This window comes from Stenella coeruleoalba (assembly GCF_951394435.1).
Source record: "Stenella coeruleoalba genome assembly, chromosome: 6".
NCBI classification, from domain to species: Eukaryota; Metazoa; Chordata; class Mammalia; order Artiodactyla; family Delphinidae; genus Stenella; species Stenella coeruleoalba.
The window spans coordinates 115,347,955-115,365,113 of NC_137151.1; the positions used below are offsets into that span (position 1 = coordinate 115,347,955).

The 17,159-nt window shown below is 35.0% G+C and overlaps 1 protein-coding gene across 1 annotated transcript in view; it reads left to right on the forward strand.

Annotated features, from left to right (window-relative positions):
* The window catches only part of NYAP2 (neuronal tyrosine-phosphorylated phosphoinositide-3-kinase adaptor 2), a 248,234-nt gene extending 231,375 nt beyond the window's left edge, over positions 1-16,859 (forward strand). Inside the window, exon 7 of the mRNA XM_079925315.1 lies at positions 16,352-16,859. Within this exon, the coding sequence (XP_079781441.1) occupies positions 16,352-16,579 (228 nt within the window). The 3' untranslated portion in view covers positions 16,580-16,859. The remainder of the gene's footprint in view (positions 1-16,351) is intronic.
* Positions 16,860-17,159: the final 300 nt, after the last annotated feature.

The following is a 17,159-nucleotide window of genomic DNA, read 5'->3' on the forward strand; positions in this document are numbered from 1 at the left end:
GCTGCCTAGGAGGCATTGGAAATGAGTACTTTCTCACTTTGATAGAATCAACAGGGCAGAAAATATTTTTCTATCAAATGAAAAGTTTTATTCCTAGTGAAATGAAAAATGGCAACTGGAACTTTGCCTCAGCAGTGAATTACATAGAACCAAGTTGAACAGGAAAGACAAGCCTATTTAAAGAGAGGAGAGAAAACTCAGACCCAGCCAACTGTTGTCATGTTTCTCTGATTTTTCAAGAGAAGCCAAATTCTAGGTGCTCTTGTCCTGGCCTTCTCCTTTCCCCCCTCTGTTTCTCTCTCTCTCTTCCTATATCATCTAATGACTTTTTTTCACATTGGTTCAAAAATTTTAAATATTGTGCATTTTATACAACATACACCTGTGAGCCTGGTGCAACCCTGCATTTCACAGTTTGTGTCCTCTGTTCCTTTCTAACCTGAGGCCAAGAGAAGTGAAGTGATTTGCCAGAGCTAGTAAATAGCAAAGCTGGCTTCAGAAGGGAAATATTTTGATCCACAGCTTGTTTCTCATTCTATAACACAGTTAAGCTCCTATTGGGCAATGCATTCTAGTGGAGAAAAAATATATTTTATGTACTTTCTCAGCTCTATTCCAAGATCTGAAAATGATTATTAGCTCTACCAGCGATTTGTAAAGCCTTTTCCTTGAGAATTAGCTTATTCTGCTTGTCTCTGAACCTCCCTCTCTTTTGCTAGATAAAACAAATGTTTATTGAGATGTGACTCTCCCTAATTTATCTGTAGTCAAGTCCATGTGCACTATTAAAAACCAATATTTTGTAATGGAATTAAACTTGAAATTAAATTAATGCTAATGTAAGTGATTAAGAGAATATTCTTAGTGAAAAACATCAATACACTTGTTATAATTGAATTTTATCTTGTAATACCGTTTGTTCTTTGAGGGAATGTCTTTTTAAGACATTCTACTTAGAAAGTTCTTGCGCATTTAAAAACATAAATTAATTCTGAAACCTGCTCAGAGGTTTTTTTTTCTTTAATACAAACAATTAGTTTATCAATTAACAGCTGAAATTGTAGTCATTATTAGGTTTAATTGCTGAGGAATATGTTGTGCCTTCTTTATTGGGAAGAAATGTATCACAATTTTTCTGTAGTTTTTTTACTTTCCAAGAGTAAAGAATTCATAATCATAAAACAGTAAAAAGGCTAATTAAGTTATATGTATGTATATAAGTATATCTATGTCTATGTCTGTATTTATATCTATAGCTATATTTGAAGATTATACATTGCCCTGCCTGAAGACATAGACATAATATTTTTGATATTTGGACGTAAATCAACTTTCCTCTGAAAAGCCTCATCTTGCATTTTGATATAGGAATGTCATATGTCATATCACATATCATTTATGCTTATGTTCGATGTCCTTCACAACTTTATGCAGATTTTAATGCCGCAACACTTTAAGGCAATTTCAGACCCTTGAGAACTATATCATAAATCAACTCTTTCTCATGCAGTATTATCATTATTTCTCAAAGCTATTGCATCTTTCTGTATCCTTACCCAGATGAATCTACTTATTATACCTGTATACATGCTCTGTATACATATATAGAGATGCACATACCATGTCACTCACACCTGGATGGATGGTGCATTATTGGATAGATAGTTTTTTCATTGTTTTTGATCATAGTCTTTCACCAGAGAACATACGCTAAATCACATACAATTGCCAATTTGCATTTTGCGTTTGTTCACAAGAGATACCAAGTTAACATCCTATTTTAGCAACTTGCTTTGCATTTAGTTGTCATCTTGTAATATAAAAATGTGATCATTTTAAGGGTTTAAAACCTTCATTTTTCTAGAAGTTGACATTTTATTCTCCTCTAAAATTCTGCGACAGTGAAAATTTTATAAAATTATGGTTTGATGCAATTAGCATCTTCTTTCGTGGTGGTATGAAAGCCACCCCTGGTCTTTTTCCTTCATGCAGCCTTTCTTGGGCTTTTTATCCTAATGCCACACATTGAATCAGCCAACACTCCTGTGCAACTCAGTCAAGAGGCACTAAGATCTCACTATACTTGTGAATATACTTGAAGATGCTTAAATATGTGTAGAAGGACAACGATATTGTTTGCTGCCATGAAACTGAGGAAAAGATGCTTATTGAAATGAACTTGAATTGAATTGTGGTTGGTGAAGTAAAATGAAAAATATCTTCAGAGGGACTCCTTTGGTGAAGGACCCAGAGCAGGTAACGTATCCTCAACACACAATTTTATGGAAATAGCAATACAACCAGTGAGTAAGTAGTTTGAAAGTGAGATGAGATGGAGGTATTCTTATATAGCAAGAAAAGAACCATTGTTCTTTTTTTTTTTTTTAATTTTTTGGGGCGTGCCGTGCAGCTTGCAGGATCTTAGTTCCCCGACCAGGGATTGACCTGCACTCCTGACAATGAACGCGTGGAGTCCTAACCACTGGACCATCAGGGAATCCCCCCATTGTTCTTATTGTTATTGGAGTTTATATTATTCACCACTCGGACACATCTCCGATCACGATGCTCCATCCTTTAGATGTTTTAGTAATAACTTCTTTAAGAAGGAAGCCAGGAGGGAGGTAAAGTGAAGACAGAGAGCTACCTTTGCAATTTAACCGTGGGATATTAAATATAACCAAGTGAAAATACTCTGGGGACTAACGAATATATTCTTGTGGATTAGAGGCAAGGAATCTGAGCTATGGATAGAGGGTCTAACCTGGGGAAGGAAATGATCGTGTTCTGCTCTATTAATAATTCCCTTTCACACCCAGTATGGAATCAGACTCTAGAGACTGCTAAGTGATCTTTAACCTCTTCTGAACTTGATTTTTTCATCTGTAATATGGTGATCACAGGGCTATTGTGAGGCTAAAATGAAATGAAGCGGGCTGAGTGTTCACACAGTGCCTTGCCCACTGAGAGGAGATGCTATAGGGTTATCATGCCCGTGATCTTGATAATAGCAGAGTATGGTGTGATGACAATAATGACAAATATAACAAATAACAAGGTCAAAGTTTCATCCCTCCCCCAAAGTTCTGATACTTTATAAATCCTCTAATCTTTCAATCTTTCAGCAGCAAACTTTACCACCTTCATTTGACCCAGCACACTGTCCCATATTATTGGCTATGTGAAGTGAATATGTGAAAAGTACCTTAACAATTGTGTGTGTGTGTGTGTTTCCAGTGTGGGCCACTTTAATCAGAATTAGCTGTGAGACAATCCAGTGTGATCATAAGGGCACAGACTCTAGCGCTTGGTATATTTTGTCTTGAATTCCAATTCTAGTTCTGCCTTCTATTAGCAATATGATACTACACATATTAGTTAACCTTTTCAAGCCGCAATTTATCATCTAACAAATAGCAATAAGACATGCTTATATAGTTATTAAGCTCTAAAGAAATTGATATATGCTAAGTGCCAGTCGGGTGTCTGGTACATGGTTTACGTATAATAAATAATGCTATTATTACATTGTTGATGTTCTTATGATTACTACTTAGATCATGACAATCCTTCATTCCAAAGTCACTTGAGCAAAGGTGAATGTAGCTTGCTAACTTATTTTAGAACTTTTATAAAATCATTCAAGGGTGTTTTGAGATCATTCCTTGAGATCAATCAAGAATCTCAAGATATGAGACTTTATTAACTTTAGCCTACTATTTTTTCTTCAGTGACATTGTAGACACATATATTCTTTCAGCAAAACTCTTATAATTTTGGTTTTTGAAACCTATAGCTTTCAATAATTTAATCATACTTGTCTGATATACACATATATGCACAAATATACATACAAATACATACATATACACACAAACGTATGATCCATACTTTTTTTTTTTTTTTTTTGCGGTGTGTGGGCCTCTCACTGTTGTGTCCTCTCCCGCTGCGGAGCACAGGCTCCGGACGCGCAGGCTCAGCGGCCATGGCTCACGGGTCCAGCCGCTCCGCGGCACGTGGGATCTTCCCGGACCGGGGCAGGAACCCGTGTGCCCTGCATCGGCAGGTGGACTCTCAACCACTGCGCCACCAGGGAAGCCCTGATCCATACTTTTATACACACATACATACATATGTTTCTGACTATATATGAATTGTATGTATGTATATGTATTCGTGTACACGTGTGTATGTGCATATGGTCAGCTCCCAGACAGCTTCAAAACAGACTTAGATTTTCTTTTAATGAAATGTAATGATAGATTTTCTTTTAATGAAATGTAATGATTCTTTTAAACATAATTGTTAAATATTTTCCAAAATGAAACACTTTAGAAGACTTTGATATAATATATTGCAACCTGGAAAACGATATTTGTCCAATATATGCATCATTTGAAGCTGGAGAATGAAACAGTATTTTTTTTTGTAAAAGACTGTTTGTGTGTATATATATGTGTATTCATATAGATTTATGTTTCAAGAAGATAATGATTACGCCAGGGTAATCTGAAGAGGAGAAGTAAAAGTTTTTCACTTAGACATCATTTTCCTTAAGGTAGAACTGATATACATATTCTAATGATTGACAGTTTTATACCAGCTACTATCTCATAAAATGAAATTAAAGTACAGAATTACTTACAGAATTTGAAATATGGCTTAACCACTATGATTGATAAATATGTGCTTGAACAATTGATTAGATATGTGAAATAAATAAAAGTAGATTCTCACCTCATGAAAAATTAAAAAGTAAAATTTGTCCTTTTATTGTTTTACCTTTTGTCTCATTTTTCTTATTAAATATATTTTTCTCTTCCTAAGCAATGTACTTTTAGCAACAAAGAAGAGTGTAAACAAATGAAGTAAAAGGTGAATTCATGAATACAATAAAACCATAAACTCTGAAAAACATAAAGAGTTATATTTGTAGGTTACCAAAAAGTCAGGAAATTTAAAGAACAGAAAAATGGAGAAATTTTGAAAAAATTAACTGCTTTTACTACATAAAAATTAGAAACACCTGTTAGTAATAACGTACATGACTAAAGTGTCAAACATTGGAAAGTAATAATATAAATAATGCATAAATACCCTAAATTTTAAAATATATAAATTAGTAAGTAAAACTACCCCTTTATTAGAAAAAAAGAATAAACGAAGGCTGTGTGTCAACTCTTCTGTTTTTAAACATCTGTGAAATATCCAAACTCATTCAACTTTCTATTAATGAAAGTAAATTTTGAAATCAAAGGGTTCTTTTAGACATATAAAATGCAGACAAATTTCTTGCTTGTTTGTTTGCTTGTTTCTTTTGGTAACACAACTCAGTGCTAATAAAGATGTGGTATAAGTCCCATACTGCTATGGGAATGGAAAATAATTTAACTTTTCTGGAAGACAAATAGGCTGTGTCTGTATCAAGAACCTTAAAATGTTTTGACCCTTTGACTTGAGAATTACTGTTTGAGTGGCTTCCTGAAGAAAAAAAAAATCATAAAATATTGAAACATTATTTACAGCATTTAAGAAATGAAAGCCAATCAAATGTGAGCAATTATAAAATGACTAAATAAAGATATTCATAATGAATAATTTGTTTTTTTTATCATGTCTTGAGAAAAGTATTTAAGACTCTAATAATGAGAAAAATTTGAGGATATAATAATGCTGTATAATCCCAAGTTTAAAAAAGGGTATTTTATACATACATAACATATCACAATATATATATACAATTTATGTGAGGAATTTACTACATTTTTTGTATGGTGGTATCACAGATAATTTTTACTTATGATGTTATTACCCATATTTTGTATAATAGGTATATTTTACTTTTATAATCAGAAAAATGTAGTGAAAAAGTTTACCTCTCAAACTAGTCACTTTGAAATATTATTTCAATGAAGCTTTAACTATTTAAAACATTGTGGGACTTCTGTGGGAGTACTAACTCAGGATTCTAGGGCTGCAAAAATGGTGTAAACAAGATCTGTGCTTTTCAGAAGTTCAGAATCTTGTGCAAAACTTGTAATAAACACATGCATTCATAGCATGGTGTAAGAGGTTGCTGATTTCAGTAATGAATGAATGAATGAGTAGATGGTACTCCAGGAATAAGCAAGCATGGCTGTCAGAGTCATAGAGGATCTCACAATGGATTCTTGCTGCATTTAGCTCAACTTTAAAAGCGTAAGTGGGATTTCACGGAAAAGATGAGGCCACAGGGAGGAAGAGAGTTCCAGAATGAGGAAACAGCTTGAGCTAAAAATGGGAGCAAGTAGTGTGCCTGTGGTCCCAGTTGAGTTTTGAGTAGTCAGTTATGACTGGCATATGAAGTAAATGGCTGGGTAGAAAATATTAGCCAGAAAAGACAACTATGTTCTTAGTTAACATTAACTATGTTCTTTAGGTTAAAAAGGGAACCGTTGAGTTAATACGATTTTGTGGAGGCTTCTCAGGGAGCTCTTGGGCAGAAGTGTGGATGGTGGATGAGAAGTAGCCGATAAATGGAACCTTAGAGGCAATCTTAATAGTCCAGGTACTGGACCAGGAAAATGACTCTGGAAATGTAAAAGATGGTGACAGATTTGAGAAACATTTATGGAATAGCATTAACTGCCTTTTGGGCCATTTGAATGCAGTTGCCTGAGACCCACCTTACCTGGAACCTAGACTCAGAATCTCTAAGTATAATGCCTAAGAATTGATTTTAGCAAATTCCCAAGGGGAGATGGCCACATACTCAAGTTTAGGGAGCATCAGTCTGTCACTTAACCTGAGCCAAAGAGTCAAGGATTCTGAGACCCCAGAACTCAAATCCTTGAGACCCCAAGGATTCAAACACCCTAGAGTGTTTTCAGCCGTAGAACCCCCAGATTATGGCTCACATGGCAGGGAGGGCGGAGTTTAACGTTAGATGTCTTCTGTGGCTCAAAAATCCCAGGAAAGGCTTCCCTGGTGGCGCAGTGGTTGAGAGTCTGCCTGCCGATGCAGGGGACATGGGTTCGTGCCCGGGTCCGGGAAGATCCCACATGCCGCGGAGCGGCTGGGCCCGTGAGCCATGGCCGCTGAGCCTGCGCGTCCGGAGCCTGTGCTCCGCAGCGGGAGAAGCCACAACAGTGAGAGGCCCGCGTACCAAAAAAAAAAAAAAAAAAAAAATCCCAGGAAATATACTCTTTAACCTTGTACAATTTGGGATATTATTGGATTCAACTGAGCCAAAGTGAAATCAAATTATTCAATAAATCAAAGATTTCCAAAGCCCCTTTCCTGAAGACACAGAGAGAGCATTGCTCTTCTAGTTATCCATTTGTTTATTCATTCGTTCCTTGCATGAGTATTTATGACACATTTCCTTGTGCTAAAGGATAAGGATGTAAGTATTAACCATAGAGCCCCTCCTTATCTTCAAAGAACTCACAGTCTACTAGGGATAGAGGAGCCTATATTTTTGTGTCCACCATGAAGTAGATGCTAAATCATTACATGCAATTCTCCCAGCAAACCTGAGGTCTTATTATTTTCATATTACAGATAAAGAACCAAGGTCTCAGGAAGATTATATGACTTGTCCCAGACCTCACAACTAATAAGTGGTAAAACCAGGCCATGATATCCATTTTATCCACCTTATTCTGTCCCCTAAGAAGGAAATCAAACGTGCACACAAAAATAGAATTATTGTTATTACAGACGGATGTGCAGTGTACTGGCAGAACTTGGAAACAGCTATAATTGCCACTGTTGAGCAGAGTAGTTCAGACCAGCCTCTGTCCTTGAAAGTGACTTGTGACCTGGGTCTTGATTATAGGACATCACTCTAAAACTGAAGAGTTAGGTGTTTTCCTCATTTTGCAGGCAGAGAAAAATGAGCAATCTATATTCACTTGAAACTCTACTTATAGCCATGCAATTGTAAGGTTTATTAACTTAAGGTTTATTAACAATTTTAATCTTTATGATGAGTGATTTTTACATAATTGATCATATAAACAAGCACAGATACCTAAAAACAAATATATGGCTTAAAATACCAACATGTGATGTTTCTTATAGTTGATCAGAGATTGTATACTGAGGCAGGTCTTCAGATCTAGAAAAAGAAGGATGAGGGCTGTATACCCATGATGTCTCATTCAAAAGCAGCTCTGAAATCAAGACATGGTTCTCATTTTAATAATATATCTGTATCTCAAAGCTAAATTTAGACCACCTGAAATAAACATTGCAGTTTCAGTACATACCTCAGGTGTATATCTGCCTAATAATTCTTTCACAAAAATAGGTTCTAAATCAACACTGCTGATAAATGAGGGAGGATTACAAAGGAATAATTAAAAAAAAACAATCAATAGATCAGAGTTAAAGATGAAAAAAACATAGGCAAAAAACTATGAAAAATGCTAAAGTTATCCCAAGGGTGCAATTATTTCAAATACTGTCATAAAAGTTTAAAAGCTAGGAACATTTCAGACGTAATATTTAATTCTCATAATATCTCAAGCAAGAAAACCAGATAAGTAGCTTGTACAACATCACCAAAGTGAGATTAAAAGCCAGGATCTTTTCCAGGCCCATGGAACTGATAAGTCCCTGCTTTTTTCGTTTTGTCAACTTATGTTATCTTTTTTTAAAAAAATCTTGCACATTTATATTATCTTTTTTTTGTTTTGCACACTTACATTATGTAGTTTTTAACTTTTATATTTCACCCTTTTCTGTTGAATTAGCTTCATTCCGGCCTTCATGAAAAAAGAAAAAAATTCATTTAGTGTGGAAGCATCTTCCTGACCTTGAATTTGTAATTTTCAAAGTAGAATAAATGGTATTTATGTCACTGTAAAGTCACATGGATTATTTGACTGTACCTTTTAATATTTACCATAGAAAATACTGTGATGTTGGGTCACCTCTATATGCTTTCAATTATTTTACACAAATACATAGAAAGAGAGAGGTAGATGCATACAGAGATACATAGAGTATGTCTTCCTCATTCAAAGCAAAAGATATTTTTTTCTTATAATGTATAATGATCAAGGAACATGGATTTGAGCACTTGTTATTTGATAACTAAGTAAAAAAAAATTAGTGAATTTGCTGACAAGTGCAGATAATTATAACCCTTCCATCTCTGTGTTATGTCAATTTCAAAAGGTTTATTGAGGGCTTATGTCGTTGCCTATGCTATGCAAAGCTGACCTTTTCTTTCCAAAATATAGTTGGAAAAAAAGAAAAGAAATATAATTCACTAACATTATTTTTTAAAAAGTTCTCGAAGCAACTTTTATATTGAAGTTGAATCAACACTGTGACCTAGCAGAGACAAGCAAATAGCCACTGCAGGGTTATTAAAAGAAAAGGTTGACCTTATATTGAATCTCTTATTTAGAGGATTTAAACCAGATTATCCACTTTATTTCTTTAATTCCAACATGCCTCTTCTTTCTTATGATGATGAAATTGTAAAAATGTGCCCAAATAATTTCTCTAAACTCATTGTCAGAGCTGATTTAAAATCTAAAAGTCTCATCCTTTATGATTCATCTAATGGGCCAAACTTGATATGAAAAATATTGTAAGTATATATGAATCGATGCTCTTGATTTTGTTTTATAGCCTTTTTTTATAGTCCTAATATTGATATTACCCTTTTGGGTCTTCTATCGGGCATTTTTTATTTTAAGGGTTAATTGCCCATTTACCTAGGAAGTTAGCAACCTTTTTCTTTAAAGGGCCAGACAATAACTAGTTCAGGCTTTACAGGCCATGTGGTATCTGTCCCAATGACTGAACTCTACTTGATAGCGTGAAGCAGCTGTAGTTAATCCACGGACACATGGGCATGTCTGTATGCCAGGTAAAACTTTATATATGCTGACATGTGAATTTCATATAATTTTCACCTGTCATGGAATATTCTTCTTTTGTTTATTTTTCAACTATTTAAAAGCTTAAAACAAAAATTCTTGTTTATGGGCTGTACTAAAACAGGCAATGGACTTTATTTGAGAAGTGTATTATAGTTTGCCAACCCCTGTCCGTTTTCCTGAAGATATATGTAAACAAGGCATGGTGCTTACGTGTTTATTCTTTATGTACATTTTGTGAGTAAAGGATCAATCTCTTTACCCACTAAATGAGAGAGGAAGAACGTTTTCAATGAGAGCAGTAACACCTCTGTCTGACCTGTGACTCCTAAGGACAGGGACAGCAGAGGTGAAAGTGACTTGCTTCCTCCTGTAATTCCTGAAGACGTTGCTCGCCTTTCTCAAATCACACCAGCTGGCCTTCACGCCTGCTCTTCCTTGATGCCCCACTAATGCTATCCATGCTCTCCTGGAGAAATTTTCTTCAGGGCAAAGGGAAAGTTCAGAGAACTCTGGTAACTCTAGCTTTCTTTTCAGCCAGACTAAAGCTTATACTCCTCACACTGGAAATGATGATTTCTTTTTTTTTTTAATTAATTTTTATTGGAGTGTGGTTGATTTACAATGTTGTGTTAGTTTCTGCTGTACAGCAAAATGAATCAGTTATACATATACATCTATCCACTCTTTTTAAGATTCTTTTCCCATATAGGTCATTACAGAGTTGGAAATGATGACTTCTCATAAAATGGGCTACCCAGGTGGCAGAAATTGGGACAGAGAGAGCAACGTGCAACTGATAGATATTTTTTCCCCCAAAGCTTCTGAAAATTAGTTTTGGTATTGTGTCTATTGTTTAAGAAATTAAATTTGATCCTCAAATCTTCAGGCTCACAGCTAAACTTAATTCCAAAGCCAGTATCACACCTGCTAAAAATTTTTGATGGATTTTTTTTTTACGTGCTTACTCATGAGGCATCAAAATCAAAATCAATAGGGATAGGCATGCTTGTATCAGTTTTACTCTCACATCATTTTTAATATTGAAATTCTCCATGTGCTTATTGCAGAGTATTCTTTTCTCTTATGGTTTACATACTTTGAAAAATTGAATACTTTAAATAAACATTATGAAGATTTATTATTGGACAGTCTCACTATTCTTTTGTTTCTTGGATGAAGTATACTCAATATCAGGAAGTACTTCGATTATTTTTTAGAGAAAGTAATGATTGAAGTGAATTACGACTCCTCATTTATGTTATTCCCGATGCATTGAAAGCTCCATAGATAAGATCATGAATGATGTATGGGACTTTACATTTTTTCAGTTCCAAATATGCATACTATATATAAGGTATATTCAAGTGTACATACTATGTATATAGGAATTATGTACATATATATACATATGTACTGTATATAGGAAGTACATACAAGTTCAGAGAGATACATGACTTTTCAAGGTCACACAACAATCAAGAGCCCAATCAAGTCATCTAACTCTTCCTTTATACCATGTTGCTTCCATCTAAAGAATGAAAGGTACAGTTACTTATTCTTTGGAAAGAATATGGTCCCATCACGTTATTTTTAAAGATATATATATATTTTTGAATTTTAGAGTAGTTTTAAATTTACAGAAAAACTGCAAAGAATACACACAGTGTTCCTGTATACCCCACACCCAGTTTCCTCTATTGTTAATATCTTACATTATAATGGTGTTTTTGTCACGACTAATGAATCACTATCGATACATTATTATTAAAACACATACCTTATTTGAATTTCCTTAGTTTTTATCAATCAGTTTCAGGATTTCTTCCAGTGTACCACATTAATTAATTTCAGTCATCATGTCTCCTTGACCTTCTCTAGACTGTGATGGTTTCTCAGACTTTCCTTATTTTGTATGACCTTGCCAGTTTTGAGGATTACTGGACTGTTGTTTGTTTGTTTGTTTTTTTGCGGTACGCGGGCCTCTCACTGCTGTGGCCTCTCCCGTTGCGGAGCACAGGCTCCGGACGCGCAGGCTCAGCGGCCATGGCTCACGGGCCCAGCCGCTCCGCGGCATGTGGGATCTTCTCGGACCAGGGCACGAACCCATGTCCCCTGCATCGGCAGGCGGACTCTCAACCACGGCGCCACCAGGGAAGCCCTGGACTGGTATTTTGTACAATGGCTCTCAGTTTGGGTTTATCTGGTGTTTTTCTCATGGTTAGGCTAAGTTATGGTTTGGAGGAGGAAAACCACAGAGGTAAAGTGCCCTTCTTATCACATCATATCAAAGGTGCGTACTGTCAACATCACTTATTACTGCTGATCACCAGGTGTGGCGCAGGTAGTGTTTGACAGGTTTCTTCATGTAAAGTTCCTCTCCTCCTCCTTTCTAGAGTGTACTCTTTGGAAAGAAGTCCTGTGTATAGCCTGCACTTAAGGAATGGTGATTTATGTCTCACCTCCTTGCGGAGGAGCTTCACTTCATTTTTATCTCCATGAAATTAGCCAAGAATATTGCCTCCACTGAATCTTGTTAATAGGAGAATCTTGTCCGAGATATATGTGTGTTCATATTAATTGAACAATTGTCTTCCAATGCATACTTAACTTGCTTGTGTATTTTTTCTTTCCTTCATGGTTCATGCAATAAGTGCATATGGATTAAAGATGAGAAACAGGACACTTGATTAAATAACTAAACTGGAAGAGTTTATTTACTGGGCTTAGTTTCAAATTAGTTGTAAATTGACTCACAGAGTTCTTTCAACTACAGGGTGAAGTGGAATGGAATTTTACAGCTAAATTTAAACTAGATACGAAGAATCTGATGATAGACAAAAAATGGGAAAGTCTAGATATCTTTTATGGGTAGTAGTCTTAACACACTTCATATAATGGCTAAACATGCTGTTTGTTATGTCTAAAATAATGAATTAAAGCATAACATCTTCCTATCAGAATGAAATAATTTTTGACACATTTTAGGGGGGAGGGATTGGCTATGTCAATAGGCATGGAAGTAACACTGAGTTTATTTTGGGGAATTAAAAACAATGTGTACCCTCCAGAAAGAAATATTCAAAAACATGCGTTATTTAAAAGTAAATATGAAAAGCAGACTTATCTTTCCCCAAATGAATCTCATTCTTCCTTCATTCATATCATTGTAACATAATAATAATTTGGGGGCGGGGTATTTTAAATGAGAAAAAAAGTTTGATAGATTTTACGTGAGAAGATCCTACAGCAGACTTGACAGACTTGTTAAACTTTTTAAAATTAAAAAATTAATTTTCTGTCTTCTAACAACCTGTATTTGAATTCTCTTAGAATACCTCACCCTCTTTCACATATTGGGCAATGCTTTCTCATGGAATTTTTACTGACTATATAATTGACCCCCAAAAGAAGATAGTTCAATATTGCAGTCAGTCTGAAAAACAAGGTTGATTTTCTTCTACTAATATTTTGAACCATTATATCTCAATGAAAGGGATATATAACTATTCTAAAATGAAAATGTAAAGAATGTGAAAAACCATATCTCTTTCTTCTTAAATTCCTATTCCTTAGATTTTTAAAGAATGGATTTTTTCTTAGTAAATTGGCATATATAGCATAAACTAGTAATTGACTGAAAACACATACTTATTCTAGACAATGTAATGCATTTATGAACTGTAATGACAACTATGAAATAAAATGTAATATAATGAAATATATTGGTGACACTGTTGTCAGAGCAATCCAGGAAAATTATTATTTTGCAGTTACATATACTGATTCACACCCTAAAAATATTAAAGGAAATTAAGTAATAAGTGATTTAATGTTTGTGTGGACCATGAAAATATTGAAGTGATGCTGTAAATATCTTACCTTAAAGACTGGAGGTTTTGCGATTTCCTTGAGATGTGTAAAATCCAGTGAGATTTTACTAAGGAGAAAATTATCTTGAGAGTTTTCTGAGATGCAACAAAAACTGTTGTTCAATGACAGTGGCTTCAGTTCATTCCTAAAACATTTACTGAAAGCTGAATGACTCTGTTCTGTATGCTGGGGCTACTGTGTTGGATGCGATTGGGGGCCGGCCCTCTGGGAATTCTGTGTTATAAATTCCATTTATAACAGTTTATAGTCACTCAATAAATTTTGCTTGTCTTTCCACCAAAATAGAGTTATTGTATTTTTATTGCTTAGATTATCATGTTAGAAAATACTAATAAATCTTTTGAAAAATTTTCAAGCTACTTTGGCAATCTCCTGTTAGGACAAAACTCTGTTGGTTGTTGTCCTAGAACTTCACTTAAAAAGTGAACAGCCATGGCCAGGGCCTGGGCTAGGGGCTAGAGGTCACCAAAAGGTGTCAAACACAGCCCATCCTTTCAAGAAACTTTGTGTCAAGTTAAGCTCATTACATACAAGATATTTATCTAAGAGTATAATCTTCTGGAATCCAAGTCCAAGTCATTGATTTTGATTTATTTGATAAACAATTTTTATTCACTCATAAAGCTGTAAATATATTTGCATTTTTGAGTAGCATCTGGAAATGGTGGCACATACAATAATAACTCTTATTATAATTTCTATATAATATTCAGGAGATGGAGTTCGCTGTAGTAGCAAGATGATTTACTTTGGAGTCAGGCAGATCTGAGTTTGATATAGACCTGTATCACAGCCAATAACCTATGACTCTGATCTAGTTCCTTAAACTTTCTGGGACTCAGCTTTCTCACTTGTAGTGTGTAGCTAAATCCTAACTTTCAGTGTGGCTGGGAGGATTTAACATAACATATACAGAGTTCTTCGCACATGCTTGGCAAAGAGCAGGTATGGAAAACCGCTGCTGGGTATTTGTCAGTGTTAGAATAATAATTCTTGGGCAATGTTTCACTGTTTTAAAAATGACTTCACCTTCATTATCCAATCTAATTTTCATACTAACTTCTGAAATTAAGATATTATCCATTCAGTTATTCATGTAAAGAAACCAAGAAATGGAAGTGACCAGTGGAAATCTGACACAGCCCGAATTTGAATCTTTGATTTCTAGCTCAAGATCCTGCCCTCTCCATAAAGAATTAAGAATTGTGAGAATTCAGTTTTGCCTTGTTCACACCAAAGCCTACCTGCCTGGTTTGGACAAGATATGTAAATTCTTGAAGTCTTAGCTTCCTCGCCTGTACATTGAAGGCATTGTACTGATATATCTTCCCAATCCTTTCCAGTTTTGCACGCACTATGAGAGTCAGTAGAGTGTAGTTGTTAAGATACAGGTGTTGGAGATAAACTCTTGGATTCAAATCCTGGCTCTGTAAGCTTAGGCAAATTACTAAATCTCGTCAAGTCTCATTTTACTCATCATTATGGGTTAATAAATAGTACTTCAGGGCATCATCTTTGTGAGGAATAAATGCATTAAACTATGCAAAATACGAAGAAAGGGATCTGGTATAGAATAAGTGTTATACATATAAGGTTTTGCTGATTATTTCCTAAAATTGTGCCGTCAGATTTAGTGACTCCAAGTGAGCCATTTGAACTCTTTAAGTCAGAGGAGATTTGCTTAAACAATTAAGTGAAAGCATCACCATCCTGGATTCTTGGCCCAATCACACTGCTGTTCTTGACACTTCTTGACACTGACTCAACTCGCTGGCTCTGTTCTAAAGAACAGTTATTGGTGGACATAGCCACATACACCTGGGAGCAGTGTTTACCTGTCCAGAAATAGATGTATGTGTATCAATATATAGTCAGCACTGAATCTTCTCCTGGTACCCAACTGAACTGATGAATCTATTTCTTTGAAGTTCTGGAACTATTCGGGATCTGGGTCAGTATGATTGCAGAAGCCAACGATTCTAATTAGACATTTGCTGAAGCCCCAAAAAGTATAGCAAAACTGCTTTGCAAAATAATTATTTAAGCATATAAATTCCAAGCATTAGATGCAAATTAAAACTCATTTTGGTAGAAGAATAATTAAAAGTCTTAATTCTATATGTTATTTGTAAACAAACGCAAGTTTTATTTTACTAATAAAATTGTTCATTAAAATCCTTAAGACATATCACATTCATATTAGATCTCACTGAAAAGTAATTCTAATAATTGAACTTAGACATATTGAGATGCATACGACGATGGAGTCAACATAAAAGTAATAGCTAAATTTTTGGCAAATTGCTTAAAAATTTTTTAAAAAGGTTTTATTTCCATAGTATGGACTTTTAGAACATATTGGTAAACTATTCTTCCCTAAATTATTGTTTAATAATATTACAATATTTAATAATTTAAGTACAAATTTTATTTACAGTTTCCATGCTTTAATTTTGCTTTGTAAGAATTTCAAAAATATAGAAACAGCTGACATTTTTCGAAACAACTACTAGCACAGTGGAAAAAAAACCTGCTTTCATTCCATTTTTTTTTTTTCTGTATTCACTCTTTTTTGCTAGGTGGCATGCATGCAGTGGTTTCATGGAGACCATACAATGCTTGAGATGATTGAGAAAAAACGTTGCTTGTGCAAGGAAATAAAAGCTAGACAGAAAACGGAAAAGGGCCTTTGCAAACAGGATAGCATGCCTATCCTACCCAACTGGAAGAAGAATGCGGGTACAAAGAAGTACAGCCCTCCACCCTATTCTAAACAGCAAACGGTATTCTGGGACACTGCCATATGACTGTGTGCAGGATGGCGTGAGCTCCACATTATTTAGCACGAAGAGGGAGGTCGACTCGGTCATGTGATAAGTAACTGTTACATATCGTCTCAGTCAAAATGGAATGCCAGTGGTTCCCTGGAAAACCCATGGGAAGCTGTGCCTATTCGTGGCTAGTTCAAGATAAAAACCATATTTCCTTGCATTTAAGGCACACTTATTTATCATGGATTATTTTGAATCCAGAAGATATTAAGATGTAAATATTTTACTAGTTTATGGATGACACCTGAAATAATACACATTATACGTATATAAATGATAGAAATATCAAGAGTTTTACTATATGATACAATTTCTGTATTAACTGGTTTGTTATCTCTTTTATATGTCCCTTGATGCCTTTGATTATTAATTTTTGCATTTAAAATGTTTCTTTCTGCCCACCTTTTGTTTCTGTACACGAGCTCACAGATAGGTTATGTTCAATCACACAATATATGATCTGGTGCTAGCAATGTAGAAGTTGAATATCATATTCATTAGGAACATCTGTTGCTTTGTACGTTTTTAAGGGTTTGACAGGAAACGAATGCCAATG